The following is a 22,587-nucleotide window of genomic DNA, read 5'->3' as shown; positions in this document are numbered from 1 at the left end:
TATTTACATGACAAACTCATCAAGCTGCCTCACTTGAATGTACATCATTCTTGGCTGGCAAAGCTGTTCCAAGTGTTGAGATCTTTCTTTAGGGGGTTCATTTACGCCCTGTTGCTCTTATTACCACTGTGCCTTCAGACACTGTTCAGTGTCAACCCCAGTCTTCCTGCTGCAGATTTAAATTCCTCTAGACATCCTTCCTATACTGCTAAGACATTAAGGGACTCCCAGTCGTTTCCAAACAGTGACAGTCTTTGGAAGGAAGCCAAGCAGAGACAGCCGTCTGGGTTTCCCGTGCCTCTTTTATCCCGGATCAAACAATCAAACAGGCGACATGAAACATGCAGCACAGGTACTTCTTCTGCTTATTGCTCCCTTTTTGGGAAAAAGCTGAACAGGCTATAATGATTATTCCGGCTGCTTCTCTCTCCAGACGTGCTTGAAGTGACATTCTGCCGTCTGCGGGCTCAGTCCAACTCATCTTGCAGCACCTGCTGAGACAGGGGTGTATATATTTAGGAGCAGGTGATCCTTGTTACCCCTGTACACTGCAGCTTTTTAGCTCATCATTTAATTCGGCGAGCAGGAAAATTTTTACATAGTCATCATACTTGTCATATTGTCCATAAATTTCCAGACAGAAGGGAGGTATATTCATCCTGGCAGCTAACTGCGATGCTCTAATGATTATCAGAGTGTGTGTGCTGTGTGGTAATGAGCCAAAAGCTGTTTGTGCAGCGAGCTTCTTGCTACAGTGCTGCATATATTTAATTTTAATTTCAGGTATTTCTGGGCTTAAAGCGAAAAAAAAAAAAAAAATTAACTTTCATCAGTGCGTATCTCAGGGGTTTATCTCCTCTACTTATGCCTTTCATTCTATTGGTAATTGCATTTACCCCCTCAGGTCCCCGTCATTCATTCAGCCTAATTAGCTCTCCTGACCCTCTAAGCATGACTCTGACCTCTTCATCCAGTAAAGGCGCTGACTTCTGCCTCATCACTTTGACTGCCTGCTGACATGTGACCGGTGCTAAACGAAGGACAGATTCTTGGGCCAATACAGGCAATTAGAGCAAGATATTTGCAGCGTAATTTATAGCCAATTTTGGTGGTAAACAGCTGTACTTTGTATCACATTAGACAAATATTTGAAATATGTTCTTGATTAGATAGTAATTATACCCTAATTAGTCACCATACACAAAAATAAGATGGAACAAGCCATACTTTGTATAAAAAACTAGAAATTATATGCTTATTATTAGACCTATATTTGACTTCATTGGAATGTAATTAGAGTCACATTACAACCAAACTGTACTGTAAACTAAAGTGCATTGTTTCGTACTGGTAGAACCTTATCAGACTTTATAAGAGGGTAATTAGGGAAACATTACATAAGAACTGTACTGTAAACTAAAGTTAAACCACATATCTGGTACTTGAGACACCCCTTCTTTTCACGTATTGGTTGGGGAACTAGCAGATGTGTGATTTCACTTTAGTTTACAGTACAGTTCTGTCATAATGTATCCCAAATTTCGTTCTGACAAATACTAATATGGGTCTGACAGTGGGGGATAATACACTTTTACAGTACAGTTCTGTTGTAATGTGTCCCTAATGACCATCTAATTAACTCTAATACGTGTCTAACAGTGGGAAATAATACACTTCAGTTTACAGTACAGTTCTGTTGCAATGTGTCCCTTACTGCCCTATAATGAAGTCTCATAAAGGTGTTACAGTGGAATTGATGCATTTTAGTTTACAGTACAATTCTGTACTAATGCATCACTAATTACCATCTAATTATGTCTAATAAGGGTCCAACAGTGGGAAATAATACATTTCAGTTTACAGTACAGTTCTTTTGTAATGTGTCCCCAATTATCCTCTAATAGTGAAAAAATAATACACTTTAGTTTACAGTACAGTTCTGGAGCAATTTGTCTCTAATTACCCACTAATAAAGTTAATAGGGGTCTAATGCTGTCTAATACAGAACATTAGTTCTAGTTTTCATCTGTTACGTCTTATTAGTGTACCGTAAAATAAAGTGCAACCAAAATTTTTATTGTTCTCGCATTAATGAAGAAAAAGTGGTTATCACACTTGTTGTTGGCGTAAAGACCAAGCAGACTGCGTGTCAGTCACATCTTTGCAGTTAAGACTTGACAGACTTGAAATAATGTGATTGGTGTAAACTGCCATTGGCCAGCCCTCCAGAATGCACCAAATTAATTGGTGACTCAGTGGCATGAAAAGACGACCGTGTCTTGCGAGAGCGAATTTCAGTTGAACAATGGGCCTATTTAAAGCTGACTGGGAGGCTTGTTGTACGGAGAATTAATGTTTGAATTAATCAGCACCTAGCTTTGCTTTTCTTCCTCTGTGATTTAGTATCTGCAGGAGGAAACGGGGCAGGGAGTCATAACTCACAAATTAATCATTTATAATCATTCACCTCGCTTACTGGCCAACTGCAGAGCCACAGTAAAGAATGATAAAATGATAAGATACACCGATATGTAAATGACATGTTTCTCTCTATCCTTTATCCTTCAAATTAAAGTTACAGCTCTGGGGTTTTATAGAGCGATACTGCAGTGTTGCTGAGTATAAGACAGTTCAAACACTTAGCTGCCTACAGGGCTGCTGTTCACACATGTAGAAAGTGAAGCCCAGAGGACATCTCTAATATGACTGTAAGTCTCCGTGGCCTCAGCACAAATCACACCGCACGCCTCCAGGCACCCAGCTGTAATTTTTCATACACTCTGCAGGGAGGGCATCTTCATAAACTCCCAGTCCAGGCTAATACAACTCAGGGGAGAAGTCTGTAAAATGACGTCACACTGACTGAACCTTCTCTACCCCCAGAGGCTTGGACGACAGATCAATTCAATCCACACCCCGGGGGTCGACTAGTCATGCAATGTGATGCGCTTCTTTTCTGTTATTGCTCTCATCTTTCACACTGCACCTCTCGCTGACACTTGCCACAAGCTGTGTTTTAATGGGGCAGTGACACAGGGATGAGATGAGTGGCGCTCAACTTTGACCAGAGAAGGGTTAAATGGGGAGCTGATGGTGTGGTTTCACCTTCACTGACACATGAGAATAGGAACTGCTCTCCAGGAAATAGCTGCACTCTTGTCACAAAGCATGTTTCCACCCACCTGATTCTATGTGCGGGAACTGGATTTTTTTTTTTTTTTTTTTTTTTTTTTAAGTCTAAATGTTGCAAAAAATATTTTAAGGTTTGGTTTAAGTGGAGGAGTTGTATTGATAAAAACAACAGAAAACAGCAGATGAAACATAAGCTTTTGTGTGAACTGATGAAGAGACTATAATGTACCTCAAATTATACGTTAAACAAACATAAATACCATATTTCCATCATGTTGTCTACGTGATATCCACTATGACTGAAGCTTTTTAACTGTGTCATCCCACTGTGCCTTCTTTTGGAATGGTTTCATACCACTGGACTGGAGAATTAGCGCCACCAGCTGAAATACGACACACACAAAGACACACTCTGCATAAATACAAGTGATGCATACTTTGCTAGCTTGATTACAGCTAATGTCTACACAGTTGGTACATAGGCTGTTTGGAAGGCAAATGGCTAAATTCCACCAGGCACGGCTGCAATGCATTATGGCTGCGCAACGTCAGTCGGAGCTGATCGCAGCCATTCTACTAGGCTTGTTCCAGAACCGTCTCTGCTCCACCTCAAATCCAAATCTATTTTTGACAGATGCCACATCAGTTAGCACAGAGCAGTTCTAACAGGCAGGAAGCCAGACACAGAAAAGGCAGGGAGAATCCAGTTAATTTTCAAAGTAAAAGACCCCTGTGCAGACTCACGATCATAAAAACAGAAGGAAAATAAACTATTTAACCACGTAGCCTGCTTATCCATGGGAAAAGCACAAAGAGCAATGAAAAAAGACCTAATCAACAAAATCTGAGCGAGTGAAAAATAATCAGGTGGGCAAAACGATCCTCTGCTGAAATGCTTCTAACACGGTGCTGGTGGGCCTTGCAGCCGTGCAGAGGACAGATCAGTACTGTGGCGCAGACGTGGCATGCTTGGTGGAATCAACCACTAAAAATTCATGTGAATAAGTAAGTGTGAAATCTGTCTGAACAGATTTGAACACTTGCACAAGTAGGCAAACGCTACTACACTATTACTACAACACAAAGTTAGCAAACAGACAAAGTAATGTCAGTAACGCAGCAACATCTACCTAAAGTTATCTACTCAGAGCTTTTAATTAGCCATCAAGTTACTGGTCATACCAGAATGAACAGCTGTAGTAGCGTCGTAAGTCCTTGAGTGTTTTGAATTGAGCCAGTGTTATGTTGCTTATAAATGTAACTTTTCATTTATAAGAGGAATGATCTTTCAAAGTCACATACAAGCCTTGTAAGTGTTTTTGTCTTCTGCATAAAATCATCAGATATTTGCTTCCTTCTGTTATTTACTGCTGTAGAGAAATATCTGTAGATGCTTCAGATGAAGAAATTCCCAACACTGTGAAAGATGCCAAGCTGCAACTTTAGGAGCTGTAAACACAATTATGAATCTGGGGCTCCATCTGTTTTACTTGTCTAAGTTTTTACCCCATTAAGTGTATGATTCCATTTGAATATGGGCCATGTTTTAACATATGGTACTGAAATCTATCAGTGAAGTAAGTTTCAAAATTCTTTTCTTGCTTTATATTTCTTATTTGTATGTGACGTGATGGACCAATAACTGGAGTTGGCTATTTAATCTCTTGTACTTTTTATCAAGTGTGATGAGAAGACAGATTAATGTACCCAGTGCATCTGCAGTAATGTACTGTAAATGATGTACTGTAAGATGATTGATGATTGATGATGTTGATGGATGGTTAGAGGAGGATTAGTTCATCAATGTGTCTATAGAGCAGCAGCCCCTTTTACAGCGATACAACACCGGCAACATCAAAACTACCAGGCCACTTTGTAAAAAAAGTAAAGCAACCAACTGGTAAGCCTTTTTTTAAAAAAACTCAATTGAGGGCTAATTTGTTATTTTAAGTTTGTCAAACATAACATTAATATTCTGATCTACTCATTTACTCAAAGTACTAACTTAAGTTAGTCAAACTTTACATTACTATTTAGATTTATGCATGTACTTTAGTTAATTGAAAGTGCTATATAAAGTTTGTAAAATTAAAAAAAAAAAAACAATCTCTGGTTCATCAAATTTAATAGTTTAAGTGTTGCCAATTTAAGGACATGAGTAGGTCTGAATACTAATATTAAGTTTGACAAACTTAAGGTAGCACTTTGAGTGAACTAAAGTACATGAGTATGTCTGAATAATAATGTCAAGTTTGATAAACTCAAGATAGCGAAGTCAACTTCTTAACCTAATTTGACACTTGCTCTTAGCTGAGTAAACTCAGAAAGGCTTTGCAGCTGGCTGCTTTACTTTTTAAAGTTTTCTGAACTTTTCTTGTGTGTGTGTGTGTGTGTGTGTGTGTGTGTGTGTGTGTGTTTTAGAGTTTCTAACATTACACTTTTACAACTCCTTACTTTTTTCCCTTCTGGGACCGTGTGTGGCATGAACCTGCCATCTCTGCAGGCCAGCTCGGTTACTGACTGACCTTTCATTATCGTCTGTACATTATCAGGGAGCCCCAGGGCACTGGGAAGAGTCACTGCAGCAAGCTCCAATATTTTTTATTGATTCAGGTAACTATCAAAGCACCACAGACGTCTGGAGCAACCAGACAGTGAAATGTAGCACTCATAATGATTGGCAACACAAGTAAGACAGGGGCAGTTTGGAAAAAGATCAGTATCTCACCAGATTTGTAATAATGATGTATTAGTGATAAAGTGAGGAATATAAGTAACTCTGGTTCAAAATATGAACATTTCTTTGTGCATTGTCAGACTGGGGAAGCAAAAGAAAAAGTTAAAGTTTAGAAGTAAAAGCATCTATAGGTGTAATTTTTAAAACTTTTTTAAGAATGTAAATTCCTCACTGTTAAAACCAGTGTAGCTTTTTGTATACTTGGCTTCTGTTCTTTGCATCAAGAAGTTCCCAATCACCCGATCCACTTATAAAAGAGGCCCGTCTTCCACCCCCCCACACTCGCTGCATTTCATTAGTCCTTCAACACGCCCTCGTTCACTTCCCCTCAGTGCTAGCCCTTGGGGGAATCCCTACTGCCCTTACAAGTGCTGTTCCATTTGTGTGAAATTTTAAGTGAACTTGATGAGATCGACCCTCAGAGGGCTGAGGGAGCGAGTCGACAGCAATGGTCACTCCAGAGGTGCATATCATCCACAATGCATTGCAGTCAGGCATTTAGTGCAAAAATAATCCATGGTTAGGTGGCATTAATTTATATGAAACTTTGGTTATTGTATTTATCTACACTATAAAAATAAAATAGGTAACTTAAAAAAGTTAGTGTCCTCACTACCTTAAAAGTTTAAGGTGACTGAACTTGAGAAGTCAAGTTAAAGTAATGTTGCCATGATTCAAAGCAAATACACTTTTCTAGTCAAATAAATTTGATATGAATTCAGTTGCACTTGAGTTTGAAGAGTAACAGTTTAGGGACTTATCTTAAAGTGTGTCACAGCAGGTTTTCATTGTAAATGCTTTCTTCAAACTATAAAAAAGAAGGCTCTCAGGAGAGTTTTAACTCTCAAACAGTGCATGCTTGGAAGTATGCTAATATGCTGATCATATTTCTTTGGAAACTTAATTTTATAATTTGATTAAAGTTATTAATTACTTCAGTGTGATGTGTCTATATCATACTGACGGCTAAGTGGAACTATTAGAGTCCCTACACACCACTTTGTGTATTGCTTTTATTTACTTAATTAACCTAAATTTGGTTTAATCAACTTAGTTTTCTTCCTTCATGTCACTTTCCCTGAGCCAGGATTATAACAACTCCCAAGGTTTCTCAAAGCAAAATACTCCCCAAATTATAGATATGACCTTATTTGTATTATTGATGCACCCTCTAGGCTTCCTGTGGTATTTTTAGTATATCTAGAAGAAACCTAAAGGCAAAATAGCATCATACAGTTCCTGTCAGCTCAGATTTTGTGAGGTAAAAAGTGCTGAAGTAAAGTTGGCTGTAGAAGAAAGATGACCTCATGAGACGGGATGAACTTATAACCCTGCTGCAAAACACAGCAGAAATTCTTCTCATTTTTCAATCACTTGGCAACAGGTCAAAGATCCCACAGTAAGATGGCTCATCCATCCCTGGATACCTGGATATGTAACGTGGTGAAGCTTCTTTTCAAGCCTTTTCACACCTTTGCAATGTCTAAACCAAAGTCTTCACAAAGGTTTACATTTTTTTTCCAGACCCTATTCATTTAATCTTCAATCTCAGTTCTGGTTCCACATTGCAGTTATCTGAGCACATTAAAGAACTGTTCATGACATACCTACATCCTGTCATCATTACTGCATGAGCTGCTGGGGCGGTTTGTAGATGGGTGCTCATCTGACGTCAATGTAGAAAAATGTAGGAATTTTTTCAACTGACGCTTTATAAAATTGTCAGACCAAATGTAAACATTTGTTCTCTTCTTTTCCTCACGTGCATTTTCCTTTTCCAGGTTCAGACAGCCTGCCAAAACCTCCTGTAATTGGTCCGGAAGTCCAAACCATCCAAAAAATGCAAACCAAACCATGGTTCCATTTGATCCGGACCGAGACCACCTCATTCTGTCAAACCAAGGTTTGTCTGTTTGCTGCAGAATGTGGTTCGAGGAATATTTCTCACCTGTAATTTTGGTTTGGATCAAACAGAACAGTCCAAAGGTCTGGGCAAAATGAGGTAGGTATGAAAGAGCCCTTTAATAACCAAGCTAGAACTTCCTGTAATTGGTCTAAAAGTCGGAACCCTCCGATTCCTTCTAAGGAACTATGGTTCGGTTGTTTGGTCTAGATCTTGGTGCTTGGAAATTCACAACTGTAATTTTGGTTTGGATCAGACAGAAAAAAGTCTAAAAGCCCGGTGTCATTGAGGTAAGTGTGAAAGAGCCCTTCAACAACCAAGCTAAACTCACACTAATGCAGCACCCAACCAGGCTCACAGCATCTGGTTCACTTTGATTCATGCTCTTTGATGAGGCAGCTAGGATGTGACAGATTCTTTATGGAGCTCCTTTATGATGTGTGAAATTATTCATTTATGGGTGTACGGCCCTGAGCATGAAAACCTCTACTTGAACGCCACCAAACACTCCTTAAGTCACTTGAAGTGCTGGCATCGTATATTTACTAGAATAAATGATGGTTCAGGTTTTAAATCGCAGGCATAAAACAAAGCCAATAATGCAATGTTTCCTTGCTAGATCACTCAGCAGGGTAATCGTTTACATTATGATATAAATTACACTCTGTTAACCGCTTGTATGAGCTCGAATTATTAAACGAGTGATTCGGAAATCCTCCATCTAGGAGAGATACCAACTAGACAGTAATAGATTCATTACATTTCCTCTCCATTGTTTACTGCAACCTCTCAGTAAAAGAGAAACGGCAATGAGAATAATAACGGCCTATTGGAGGGACTTTGATCTTGTCTTCATAACGCCACAGCAGCAGCCTGAATATTCCCTGTGAGCTTTCACACACAAAAGGCAGAAAGTCTTTTTACCATTAGCATGATAGCATCAAGTGCTGTCTGAAAAAGACACTTTCTGTTGGAGCAGGATGCCAAATTAGCATATCCTTTTATCTGATTGTCAGGTGAGGCAGTGAAGGAGGCAGCTGTTAAGAGCTCCTTTTCAGCGAAGCATTTGGCTAGGATGAGAGCATAGATATGACCACAGGTATGTCACGCAGGTTTTCTCTTTAAGTAGCCAACAGGTCATGTAATGTGTTATGTCTTGCTTGCTTACAGGCTATTTATGCTATACTTGCTGCAGCTCAAAGTGTCCCAATTCTGATGTTTTTCCTTCATGTGTCCCAGTTTTAATGTTTTCTGATCAGTGAGAAGCTGCATGGGGTTGCAGTTTTCCAATTCTCATCTGGAACACATGCAACCTCTAGCAGCTTGCATATGAATACACAATCCAGAAAGTGTCACCACTGCCATGACTCTGTTACTGTGTGAGAAGATGTGCCAGCCAAGTCCAACTGAGGACATACACTGTAAATGAACTGTGTGGAAGACAAACAGGAGAAGGTCGGGTTAAAGACAAGAAGTCTTCTGTTACTGGAGTCTACAGCCACGCTAGCAGCTCTACGAGATAACTAAAGCCTGGATTATACTCCCAAATGGATGCATACATGGACAGATGTGTACACCAGGGATGCATAGTAGTTCTGTTTATAGCCTAATAGCTTGGTTTCTGAGTCTGCCTTCCACAGTAGATGTGTCTACAGGACTTTTGTAGTGGAAACATGGACAGTCTGCATGGTCACAACAAATTGGTGGTATGTGAATGTCCAGACAGAGCCTATGCATATGATGAAATTTAGCTTATGTCACACAAACTCTTGCATTTTCACAGAAATGAAAAGTATAATGCCAGTTTTAGGCACAGTGGTGCTTTAAACTAAATGCTAACATAGGAATAGCTAGCAGACTCACAATGGTAGTTTTAACATGCTGATGTCTACCATCTTAGTTTAGCATGTTATCGCGCTAACATGCGCTAATTAGCAGGCTTATTATTTTTGCAAACCTTTGGTCAGGTGATGGCACACTAATGAAAACATACTTATAAATATTGCCTTTCGATTTCTGACATATTCTGCCAACCAGTTCTCTTAATTCTGTAAACTTTGTCAACAGCCGAAGTTGTTGCAATTGATTGTAGGGGGAACTTTAATGTCTGCATCAAATTTCATGGCAATCTATTTAATAGCTGTCCAGACATTTTAGCCCAACAAGTCCAATTCATCCTGTGGGAACTGTCAATGTTTGTACTAAATTCCACAGTGAACCATCCAAACCAAACCATCCAAACCAAAGTGGTGAGACAATCAACCAACAACCAACACGGCTATCCCTCGAATCATGCTGCTAGGGCGCCTAGAAATCAGATAAGAGCAGTAATTTGGCCTTGAAGGTCTGCGGTGCGGACATCAGTGGCTACTTTGAAGGCATCAGCCAGTAATGCCTAAGTGCTATGCTTTTAATGTTGTGCCACTGCATGTTTTACCTGCCATGTTGGATACTGTAGGCTGCTCCTGATGTGAGTGTATAATGAATCAAGTGTTCAAGCTTGACTAATTAACACCTCTAAGAGCTCACTGGCTGACAACTTGTGGACAGGAACTGTCAGAATAGCCTGCAAAATGCACACAGTAATATACAAATCACACTCATGCCGTAATATAATGTCGACCACATGAGTAAAAATGCCATAATTGTGGAGTGGTTACAACACAATGTTTACTTCATGACAGAAATTGCAAAAAAAGTTAATTAATACAATACAGTGTGACAGAAAAATAAATAACATGTTATTTAAGCAGTGTGCATAAGACTGTCACTGTTTTATCACGTCTCATGATGGCCAGTGTCAAAACCAACCACATGTGACAGTATAAAGTAACAAGCTAAGCAGTTTTATAGTAAATTTGATCATGTCAAGTTGTCATGACAAAGACTGACAGGTTATGTTGTCTTGGTTAATGTCAAGTTGTTATAACAAAGAACCTTTGTCTTGGTTTATGTCAAGTTGTCATAACACTGGCATTTCAAACAATGTCAGCTTTGCATTAAAAATGGCATGATTGAATGACACTTAACGACAACGGTCATAAACATTAACAGAGACTTCTTCATGTCATGGCATGTTTATGACAGTATAGTGACTTATGCATACGTGTTCAAATAACATGTTACCAAAAATATCATGAGTTATAAGAACATTTTTAAATATTATAAATTATATTATAATTTCGACAAAATAATTAATAGGATTTCAAAGGCAATATGCTAACATCACTGTAAAGTCAGCAAATAAAATTTAAACTACTGGAAGTCCAATTTTAGGGGTATGATTAAGATTTATTTCCTTTTGAAAATATACCCATAAATTTGTCATATGAAAACAATTTTACAACCTTGAACATTTTATCACAACAGGATCACACAAGTTAACACCCACGTCCCTGCATTACAAAGAATTGCCCTTAATTGATTTACTGTTTTTTTTTTCTTCTTCTAAACATTTAAAACATTTTCAACAAAAAAACTAAACAATACAAGATTCCACTACAACTTTCAAATCGCCATCTATTAAATACCCAAGTGCCCCAGGGAAGAATCCGGACACGCTAGCTTGAAGTGGTGCGATCAAAGAAAAATGAGAGAGGGGGGGAAACTCAACCCATAAATCTGCTGAAGCTCAACTTTGTCTCAGCCCAAACAGGGCACCGGCCAGTAAATCTTTGCCATTGTGTCTGGACACCGACTCTTTTATATCATATCAAGGGATTTGTCTGGCAGGAAAATCTGCCATGATTTATTATCTTATAAAATGGGTTTAACATGCCATTTCTATAGCTAAAAGCTTTTCCAGAGTAATAACACCACTGACCACTGCTATTTCTCAGGAGAAGTGTTGCTGAACGTGAGCTCTATGGTAAAGACAAAGCTCACACCTCACATTGTAACTACTGTGTGTGTGTTTATCATTTCCTTGAGTTTAGAAAAATCCCCATCTAATGTTGGAGTCGTTCCAAGGGGGACAATGACCTATTCCAAAATTTATGCAGCATTTCTCTTTAATATAATAACTGTGATTTTGCATACAAACATAGATAATCCTCTGTTTCACTCAACAGTGACAATACTGTTGTTACAATGACCGAACAAGGACAAAAGGCCTGGAAAAAACGCTTTGGACCCTATCATTCATTTTAATTGTTCCGTCCAACGAGAAAGGCAATGCGTGCACATGCACAAAGAAACGCACGAATGCAACATGCGCACACTGATGCACTCACACATACACACACGCGCCCACACATGAACACACCTTTCATACTGCAGCTAATATGGGTATTAGACAATTTAGTCCTGACATGTTGCAGCGATGATAGCTCTACTGCCATACGAAGATGTCCCCAGTCACTCCCAGCGGCTCGCTCCGTCACCTTGATGTCACGGTGAGTCGACAACATCATTACTCATCACATCACCACTGAAACACATGCCTAGTGCAGCACTATATCACTCCCATATTGATATGTTGGTTATAGTAGTATATTCAATGTACTGTATGAGAACATTATTTCATATAAACACGTCCACGGGTTCACTTTTATATTCACATGCCAACTTTATCACTAGATCACCGTCATATTGATACCCACTATATTATTACATCACTTTCGTTTGTCACAAATCCACTGTGTCATAGAAAAAAAAACATTTTTTTTCAGCTGATATGTGGACATTTTGCTGTTTTGACTTTGCTATTGTATGCTTCAGCCTGAATCATTTTCAGATCATCTTCATGTTGACCCGTCGTGGGCCACTGGTTTCTGACACCTCTGCTGATGCTCCGTTGGATTTGCGAGGGACATACTCAATATCAAAGCTGCTCTTATGGCGTCCTTTCCCTCGACTCCAGGCAAACAGAAGCAGAAAACAGAAGATGACCACACCTAGGAAAGACAGGCAGCCCATGGCTGTAGATATAATGATAGTTTTTATGTCTATCGGGACTGTCATGTTGTACAGTACTGTCCCATTCCCCCATGTGCTGTTAGAGTCTGACAGATAGTTTGAGCTCCTGTTGATGTAGTGTGATCTTTCCCCGATGCCCAGGCTCTTCACAGCTAAAGAGGCTGACAGGCTAGCGTTACCAGCAGGGTTACTGGCAATACACAAATACACCCCACTGTCGTGCAGCTCTGCTGCCTTGATCTCTAGAGTACCATCTGGTTGAACTTCCACCCTGCCACTGCTCTTTGCTGTGATGTAGCGTCTGTGAGGTGTAATCCAGACCACTGAGGGCCGAGGTGCTCCCTCTGCCATGCAGCTCAGGTGAGCGGGCTGACCCTCATCAGCCATCAGCAGCTGGGTCGTGTTGGGTCCAATCCGTGGTTTGGTGCAGGTCATGTACCTGGAGACTAGAGGCTCCTTAAGGTCCCGGAGAGTTTTGCCCATAAGGTGCTCCGGGGCGCTGCACTCCGGCTGGACATCCAGAACCTGCAGAGAGGGTGGTTTGTGACTATTGAGCAGCCAAAGCAATCTGCAGTCGCACACTAATGGGTTTCCACCCAGACAGAGCCTCTGGAGGCTGTCTGGTGAGGCAAACACTCCCCTCTCCAGAGAGTCCAGGTGGTTCTGTGACACATCCAGTAGTTGCAAAGATTTGAGGCCTACAAATGCAAAAGGCTCGATAGAGGCCAGATGGGACCCTCGTATGCGGAACTCCAGCAGGTGAGGGAGTTGGCCCAGATCTCCCTGATGGATGTGCTGGATGCGGCAGTAGGACAAGTTGAGATGAGTGAGGTAGGGCAGGTTGCGCAGTGCTGTGCCGGGAAAGGCAGACAGGTTAGTGTTGGTTATGAACAACGTTGTGAGGTTGAGGCCATGCAGAGAGTGGGGAGGCAATGTGTCCAGCCAGGGCCAGTAATCAATGTCTAGTCGGCGGAGACGCGATAACCTCTTAAAGGAATAAGGCTTTAGAAAACCAATGCTCAAGTAGCGCATGTGCAGTTCAACCAGGTTGTGCAGATGTCCCAGAGCATCAGTAGGGACCACAGTTAGATTGGAACGTTCCAGGGTCAGACTTTGAAGTCCAAGTAATCCCGTAAAGGCCCTCTGAGAGATAAAAACCAGCTCGTTGTCACCAACCTCTAAGGACGTCAACCTGCGCAGATCTTGGAAGGCATGATCCAGGAGAACCACCAGTCGGTTGTGGCTGAGGTCAAGGCGGGTGAGGTTGGTTAGGCCCGACAGCACGCCGGCAGGAACCAGCTGAAGCAAGTTACTGCGAAAGTTGAGCGAGCGGAGAGCGAGCTGAGAGCGAAATGAGCCCGGCTCGAGCACACTGATGAGGTTGTCGCTAAGGTCCAGGTCCTCCAGCTGCTGGAATGAAGAGAAGTTGTCCGGCGTGATGATACGTAGCTTGTTCTTGCTGAGGTCCAGGACGCGCGTCTCAATGGGGATGCCTTCGGGGATAGTTGGCAGGCGCTTGCGGTGGCAACTAACCGACTTGCTTTGGGCAGAGCATTCACATCGGGCGGGGCAGCTCAGGGCCGGGCTGACCAGGAGAAGCAGCAAGGCCCCGCCCAGGAAGAGGTGGCAGTGGTGCAGGGCTGGGTGTCGCATGTCTCTTTTACCCACGTTGCCCTCTGTCATGGCACAGCTTCTTGTCCATACAGAGCACCATCACGAACAACTCCTGCAAGACACAAGAACATGAACAAGTTGTTAGACTACTCTACACTCCACTCCGACTATTTTCACCTCTTTGCCCCCCACCTTTTTACATTTCCAACCTTTTACACTTAATGTCTTCTTAAACCGCCAAGTCTTTTCTCCCTTAATGAACTGTCCCTTTTCCCGGCAAGGTGGATATAATGGAATTAAACTCACAGCAGGGTGAGACACAGCGAGAGAAATATCAGCTGCAGAAAAAAAAAAATGTGAACGTTCATCACTGTGTTAGCACAAAAGGTTGCAGGCTAACTGGGGATGTTTCATGAGGATGGGAGATGTCTCAGCCCGATGGCGAGAAATGACCCTCGTTAGAGTGCAGAGAGGCTAAATGCCCATGTGGATTTGTTGCTGCTGCATGTGTGTGCGACTGTTATTTTGCATCAGCGATAATGGTCTGTCTGAGGGGGTGGGGTGTTGAATGGATTCTGTGGCAAGTGTTCAAACTAAAATACAAACAAAATAGGAAATGAAATGGCAGCTTGTGTTTGCTTCTATAAGTGAATCCACAGGGTTTACAGCAGCATTTGCCAGACACTCATCATAACCCCAGTGGGCTGAATGGAAACAAATATATGACTGCTTAATAAGTAATCAACATACTGAGTCATCTCACTGGATTATTGTTTTTGTTTTAGACTGAATGCACTGCATTTCTATTTTCATCATTAATATATGGCGTAAACAAATGGCATTTTATATAGAGTAAGTATAAATATCTCATATATTACAGCTTCTATTTACATCATCGCTTTATTGCTCTGTTAGTTTCTGTATGCTGAAAACTACTGCTTCCTTGTTTTCTACACATTTTGTATTTTGCTGTTTTACGTTTGCTCCTGAAATGACCCAGCTAAAGTTTTATTTTATGAGGAAGTCATTTGGTGTTTAATGTTTGCACATTACTTGCACTCTAAATCCAAGTCCACATTATTGCAGTCACTGTGCTTGTCTCTGTAGCAAACACAGTCACACAGCTCATGATGATGAAAAGCATACTGGCATGGCAGCACTTTCTGCTTTACGTAACAGGATAAGTGCACTGTGTAATAAATTTTTTTTATTTTATTTTATTTATTTATTTATTTATTTTTTAACATGAAGAAATTAATTTTTTGTGTTTTTGTGATTCTTTCCAGTTCCTCCATGATTTCTGGAGCTTTTTTGGGGATTGTTGCAGCCTAAAATGCCTGATTTCATGGCAGGTTCTCTAAAAATCACAAGGTGACTTGTTCCAGGGTGAAAAAAACTGTACTTTGTTCTGACTGTTCTGATTAATCTTTCTGAAAAGCCTCAGAAAATATGCATCATTGGTAAAAGAAGTGCACCTGGGAGCATTCCATAAAGCATGCACAAAATTATACATTATTTAAGTGAATAGAGGATTAATAAAGATCAGTAACAATGTGTTATCTTCAGTGCATGTGACAAAATAATGAAGCAGAAATCCCCAGAAATGTATGACGTTTGCGTGGGGTGACTGCTATGATCTGTGTAACTCGTGGAAAGTTAACATGATTGGTCATATTTGTGAAAAAGTTAAGGTGATTGGACAAAATTCAAGGTGCAGAATTTACTGGGATTGGTTGAATCAACATCGCGGCTTCCTGGAGAGGCTGATCTTTGCTTGATTTGTGAGTGTTATTTTGTGTCAGCTCTTTTCGATTTATTTCATTTACTCAGTGAAACGTTGCTCCAGTTCCCAGCCGCCCTATAGGGAAGGTTTTACAGGAAGAGAAGATAACGACAGGGTAATGAGGGGAAGGATGCAGAGTTCAACTGTAAAACATAATGTTCTCCGAGTGCCATGTCTCTTCACAGCTTGGAAAGACAGACCTTGACGGAAAAACACCTTCCAGCAGCCACAGGTTGTTGAATTGACAGATGGCTAAGTAGACAGAGAGGCTGACCATAATTGCCTCATTACCAGTAGTATCTGCATTCTGCTCCTGGCTATCTTTGCCAATTAGGTGTGCAAAACGCAAGGTACGTCTGTGAGCAGTGGAAATTTGAATGCACTATCATAAAGGCAATGAAAAATGCTAGAAATATGAAAGGCTCCTTTAAAAAGCTTTTGACGGCTTGCAGAGCTCTTGTCAATCACAGCGAGGCGAAATCCTGCCAAGGTAAGCAGATGATGAGCACACAGACAGACACATACCTTACTTTGATAGTGAAGTGAGTGACATTCAGAAAATAGCCGAGATGAGGCAGAAGGAGCCGGAGAGCACAGACACACACACGCTCACTCTTGCTCTTTCCCACAGCACTCACCCCTCCGCCCGGCTCAGCAGCTGCACCGCTCGCATCTCCATATCTCTCCTCTTTTCCCTCATCTTTCTATCGCTGTTTTATCTCTCCGTCCTCCTGTTCACACATCTTCCACCTAACTCCTTCCCTCTCCCCGGCGCTGCCTGGCCTGGCAAAAGCCCCAGTCCGTTCATCAGTCCCTGCAGGCTGGAGGTTTTTATCGATCGCAGCGCAGAAACATCAGATGCCAGGAATGTAGCCTTTAACAAAGAGCAGGCCGTTGCCACAGCAACTACAAAACCTTACTCCCATCCGCTCTGTGTAGTCTGCCAATCAAATTAATGAAAAAAGGAAGGAATAGAGTAAGGAGGGTGACATTTTTTCATATTCCTTTAGTCCTTTCACTGAGAGAAGACACAAATTGAACACATTCCTGGAGATTCACTTTCACTGGTATAGCGGAGCCCACTTTAAGGTGTTTCCAATCTGTCATTCTGGCCGCCTTGCTATTTGTCGACCTGTCTTGTTGGCCATCCATCTGGTGCTCTGGTAACTATCTCTGTCTGTCTACCTTATTATCCGTCCACAAGCCTGCTTCTGTCTTTGTGTATTTATCAGTCTGCCTTTACCCGTCAGCCTCTGTTCCTCCTCTGCTTCTCTGTTTAATAATTACAGTCCAGTTGTCTGTTGCTGCAGTGGGGAACTGGTCTGGTGATCTGCCGGAGAGTTGTGTGTCAGGCAGCACGCAGCCTGGCCGAGGCTCTGCTCAGAGAGTTGCCGTGCACATGAAAACATGACGGCCTTATAAGTTATTTAAGCTCGTATCAGAAAAAAAATCACATGATAATACGGTTATTGTTATGCTGGACATGTTTTTGCTTTCACTCTGGTTAAACCTCAAAAGATGAAAACAAGTTCAGCTTTTTTTGACAAGCCACTGCAAAAAAAATCTAATTTCTCCACAGGCCACATGAAACATAAATCAGAGTGTCATTTGCTTCGGCATATTTACGTATTTGCTGTAAAAACAGGCAGCTAGGGAGGGACTTGAATTACCTGTTAACGCTGCACCCCCCCAACATAGATGTAATATATAAACCTAGATAGGGAATTACAGCTCAGTCTTGCTTCCAATTTTTCCCTGTGGACACTAGCGGAATTGCACCAAAAACATTTCCCTATGGCAAGATTGGGGACATTTTATTTTCAGAATTCTGGTGAATTTTAATGCACCAATTTGCACTTTTTATGCATCGATTTCAAAGTCCCCTGCTACTCTGAGTATTAACATAAAGGAAATAAAGAGTCAATGAGAGTAAAGCACTGTTGTATCAGTTAAGGATTGAAACATCAGATCATAGACACTGACCATTGTTTGGTCTGTCACAATAACTCAGGTCGGACAGTTCACCATAGGTTACAGAAAATACTTTCCTGCATTAGATTACTGTTCTGCATTAGAGTATGGTGTGCATGATAATAAGGGACAAATAACATCCTATATTGATTCAGCAAGTGACATTTTTCAGTATGGGAAAATACTGTACTATAACAGGACAAATGGCAACCCTACGTATGTGTTATGTTATGTTAGCTGCTGAAGCAGTCCACCATAAAATGCAGAACAGATTTCCCATGATTTCGATAAACAAATACAAAGAATATTGGTGAGGAAAGGATTAAAAGGATTAAAAAGGCATTTTTCATTTCAAAACTCAATCAAAACTGTAAACGTATTTGATTTTGAGGACATTTTTCTGCATTTTAAACCTGTAATTCTCCTAAAAAAAAATCTGACACATTCACAGTAAATACCATAAATCAAAATCTGTCCAGGTACAGGTTTCACATGCAGACACTGATAGAATGAAAATGATTCCCCAAAGTCTGTAAATCATGTCCTTGGATTAAAATACTATTTCAGCACTTGTACAAGTCCATAACCTTGAAAAATGATGTCTCTTTGATTCTGCTGAAGACCAGCAGTCTGTTTGATGTCCCAATCCATATCTGACACACAGGCCGCCTGTCCTCCACCTGCTTTTTGCATTCAGGTTTTCAGTTATTTACCTTTAAGACATGTTTCTTCCACTGCAGAATGACTGAACGGATAGTTGATAAGAGTTGACAGTATGTAATGTAATATAATAGTAGGCTATGTGATCCTTCGGCTATCTGTTTATATAGCAGAATGCGGCTTCAAAGAATATAAAATTATAGAAAAACAAAACTCCAAGAAAAAGGTGCTTTACAACGACAGTAGCATTATATCATCACTACATCACTTCTTCAAACATTGGTGGGAATAAAAGAAATGAACGAGGTGTATGCGGGGCTCTGCAGGTTACATCTTTGTATTGCGTAGCACCTGTTCAGAATTAGCCGGAGATTTAGTAGCTTGTTTTGATGAGGCCTTGGTTTTTGCAGCAAAGCTAAAGCTTTTCAGATTGTCTCAAAATGGCAGATGGTGGCAGAAGTAAAAGGCAGATGGGGAAAAAAAATGAACATGTTAAGGTGTAAGAACAGGAGGTTTGGGAAACATGGTCCCAAATTTATGAGACGATATAAGAAACGGCTAACATTTGAAGGATCTGCAGACATTTAAAAGTATGACATTCATGACCTTTTAAAGCTGGACAAATATTTTTAAATTAATAATAAAGAAAATTAGTTTAATGTGAAAGCACATAGTGATAATTATCACCCAGCTCTGCAGTTTCCCTCAGCATGTATTGGTTCCCTAACACCTCATCATCATTGTTTACAGTTTTAGCAGGCAGCTGTTCCCAGCAAATTACCTGCACAGCACCAAACGGCAGACTGTCAAAGCTAGTGACTAATGTTAGCTGGTGGAGAATCAAGCAACTAAAGAGCCACATACTTCCCTCATGAGTTTATGGAGGCCATGGACAATATGAGAGCTCCTCAAATGTGAAACCATATCTTGATCGCCCCCTGGTGGCTGGTTGTAGTATGGGTCATAAACTCCACGCCCTCCATGTTAGCAGATGGACAAACTGAAAAATCAAAATACACGGTTTCGTTTCAGTAGTACTTTTTCATTTGTTCACGTGTTCATTGTTCTGATAAGGTTGGTTTTAATTAGTTATCTGATGCTACAAAAATGAGGTTTCACGTCATGATTGACAGCTGAGCCCTGCTCGTGATTGGTCGTATGGGCGGGATCTTGATACTGCTCCAACCCTGATCGCCTCTGTGCAGACTCTGACTCCCAATGACGTCACCAGTGCAAGATGGCAGTCCTCATGCCCAGAATATTCCTTCATATTTGTACAGCTGGAGAAAATGGAGATGCGTTGTCCATATTTATGTACATTTAATGGTGGAGACTAAAACAAAGTTAAATAAAGAGTGAATTTGGACTTATATTTGTATTCCAGATGCATGCATGCTTGCAATATCAACTTTATAAGATGTTAATATCAACGTATATCATGTCACCCAAAAATATGCTAGTTCAAATGAAGTTTTTAAAAAAGTTCAATAAATTTACAGACTTAAAGTTTTCTATAGCCCTATTTGCACAAGACTAGTGATACCTGGGTATTTCTAATAATCTGTAATAATTGATCAGTGATCTTAATACCACACAAATCTGCTGTCCATAATTTGTCATTTAGAGTAAACACTGCAAATGATTGGCAGGTAGCTCAGTTGATAGAGCTTGGCTCCATGTACTGAGCCACGTACATGGGATCAATTCCAGCCTGTGGGTCTTTGCTGCATGTCATCCCCTTTCACTCTGGGTATATAAATATGTATATATGTATCTAAAAATATACATATATGTATGTGTATGGATATAAAAATCCATTGCAAATTGCCTGTTACTGTTGCCTATTAGTTATCTCGACAGTTTGTTCTGTTTTTTATTTTCGTTTTCTGTTGTCAGGCAACTGAGCCAAGAATGAACTTTGTTGCAGCTCATAAAACACTGAACAGCAGTGTGAGATTCGCTGAATGGATGTTGATAATCAGGACTGGGGAGTAATGGATTACATGCAATGGGACTACGTAATGTGGATACAAAAAAGGGTAACTGTAATCCATTACAGGAACAGATAAAAAAGATGCACAGATATATTTAGTGAAAGTGGGAATTACAAGCAGAATTACCATTTTAAAACACATTTTAAAATAAAGAACAAAACATCCTACTATGCTCAATATACACACTTCATTCTGGTCTCATGTGAAATCTAAGAGCTGCCAATCCTTCATCATGGCGTACTGAAAAAAATGCTTTCAGTAGGTGGAAATGTCACAATTTTTTGGCCTTTAAGTCAATCAATCAATAAGTTGCACACAACAAAGGACGTAATAGTTGGAAAAACTAATAAACCTAAAGCTGAACATTTTGCTATATTCAGTATTGTTGTGATCCAAAAGTAAGAGGAGTAAGTAAGTGAAGTTGCATTACTTAAATATTGTGAGACTTGGCTTAGGTTATGTACCTGTTACATTTTTAACAGGTATATACATTTTTAAAGTAACCGTCCTAACCCTGTTGATAATGAGTGATAATGACAGAGGAGGTTAGGGGAAACAAAGGGTTGTCACATTCAAGTACAGCCACAAAGCATCTATTACTTGATCTAAATGTGTATTGATGTTTGTAACACATACAGAAAGTGGGGGGAAAAAAACACTCTAAACTATTTTACTAATGTAGCTGCAGAAAAATAGACACTCAGCTTCTGAAATGCTGATATTACGCAGAGCTCTGGCCTCTTATCCAGGGGACTGTGTCAGTAAATTTGAGTAAAATACAGACATATCACACACCACATGAAACACAGTTGTGGTTGGATAATTTCTAAATCACACAAGCTCCCTGGTTATACTGGTCCTGTGCGAATAGGATTTATGGCACATTACTGGCATCTGACTTCATATTCTCAGTGGCCTATTTTATGTCTCTGGTAGTCTGACCCAGACTGACCCAGGTGGCACACATACAGTACTGTAGTGGCCATTCCTTGACTCCCTTCGAGACGAGTCATATTTTTAGAATCACTTGGGCCCAACTGTGTAATGGGCAGGATTGAAAGCATACAAGATTCCGCAGAATTCTGGGTAAATGGTAATAGTGAGGGGGGTCATTGAGAAGGGCAGCCTACAGGGTTGAGCGTTTTGGGATTTGGTTCTGAATTGGATTAGAGTCAGTGAAACTGTAGAAAATCTGACAGCCGAAAAGGAGCTGTAGGGTGATGCATGAGTCACTGTGAGAGTGAGAGCGAAAGAGAGACGAGGGAAAAATAAAGAGAGCCGAGTTGAAGATAAAGCAGAAACACATGAAGAAATGAGGAAAGCCATGCTTACAAGATTAGATAAAACCCTTGTTTGCCTGAGTTGACTGTGATTTCTAATGTGATTTTAACCGAGTAAAGCTTGAGAAACTGATTACGGCTCTTCCAGGAGATCGCTGTAATACTCCAGCAATGCTTGGCGCACATGTTGATTTTAATCTGCGGGCCTATCTGTCAAAATGAGCACCATTAAATCCCTGTTCATTATCACGCTTCTTTCCAAATATGCGGCCATTGACGGGAGCAGAGAGAATGCATTTAGACTGAGAAGGACTTAATTGGACTGTAGCAATGAATTTTTAAAACTAGTCCAAATTACAGTATTGATCCCTGCAAATTTATTTATGAATTAATAATGAATTTTATCGACAGAAAGTGTGCTGGACACTTCTATTTGCCCTTAGGTGTCCATTAAATCAATTAATCTTTGTGTTTTATCTTTGTCAGAAGTACCATCTGCAGTGCTGCAACTTTGAGCCAATGTTATATTAGTACAGTCACCCCAAAATGAGAAGAGCTGATGTTTTTATGTGGACCGTTTTTAAGTGGCTAAAATG

General features: G+C 40.5%; 1 protein-coding gene across 2 annotated transcripts in view; it reads right to left on the bottom strand.

Annotated features, from left to right (window-relative positions):
• Nucleotides 1–10,425: 10,425 nt before the first annotated feature.
• The window catches only part of lingo2b (leucine rich repeat and Ig domain containing 2b), a 47,999-nt gene continuing 35,837 nt past the window's right edge, over nucleotides 10,426–22,587 (bottom strand). Inside the window, exons 1-2 of one of the 2 annotated variants that reach the window (XM_084743258.1) lie at nucleotides 16,725–16,978; nucleotides 10,426–14,415 (exon numbers count right to left, since the gene is read on the bottom strand). In XM_084743258.1, the coding sequence (XP_084599384.1) occupies nucleotides 12,504–14,372 (1,869 nt within the window). In that variant the 5' untranslated portion in view covers nucleotides 14,373–14,415; nucleotides 16,725–16,978 and the 3' untranslated portion in view covers nucleotides 10,426–12,503. Of the gene's footprint in view, nucleotides 14,416–16,724; nucleotides 16,979–22,587 lie in introns of those variants that run through there. The other variant, XM_084743257.1, reaches the window with a different exon arrangement.

Source organism: Lutjanus erythropterus, chromosome 18 (assembly GCF_056507025.1).
Source record: "Lutjanus erythropterus isolate fLutEry1 chromosome 18, fLutEry1.hap2, whole genome shotgun sequence".
NCBI lineage: Eukaryota > Metazoa > Chordata > Actinopteri > Lutjaniformes > Lutjanidae > Lutjanus > Lutjanus erythropterus.
This window is presented reverse-complemented; position numbering and strand designations above follow the sequence as displayed.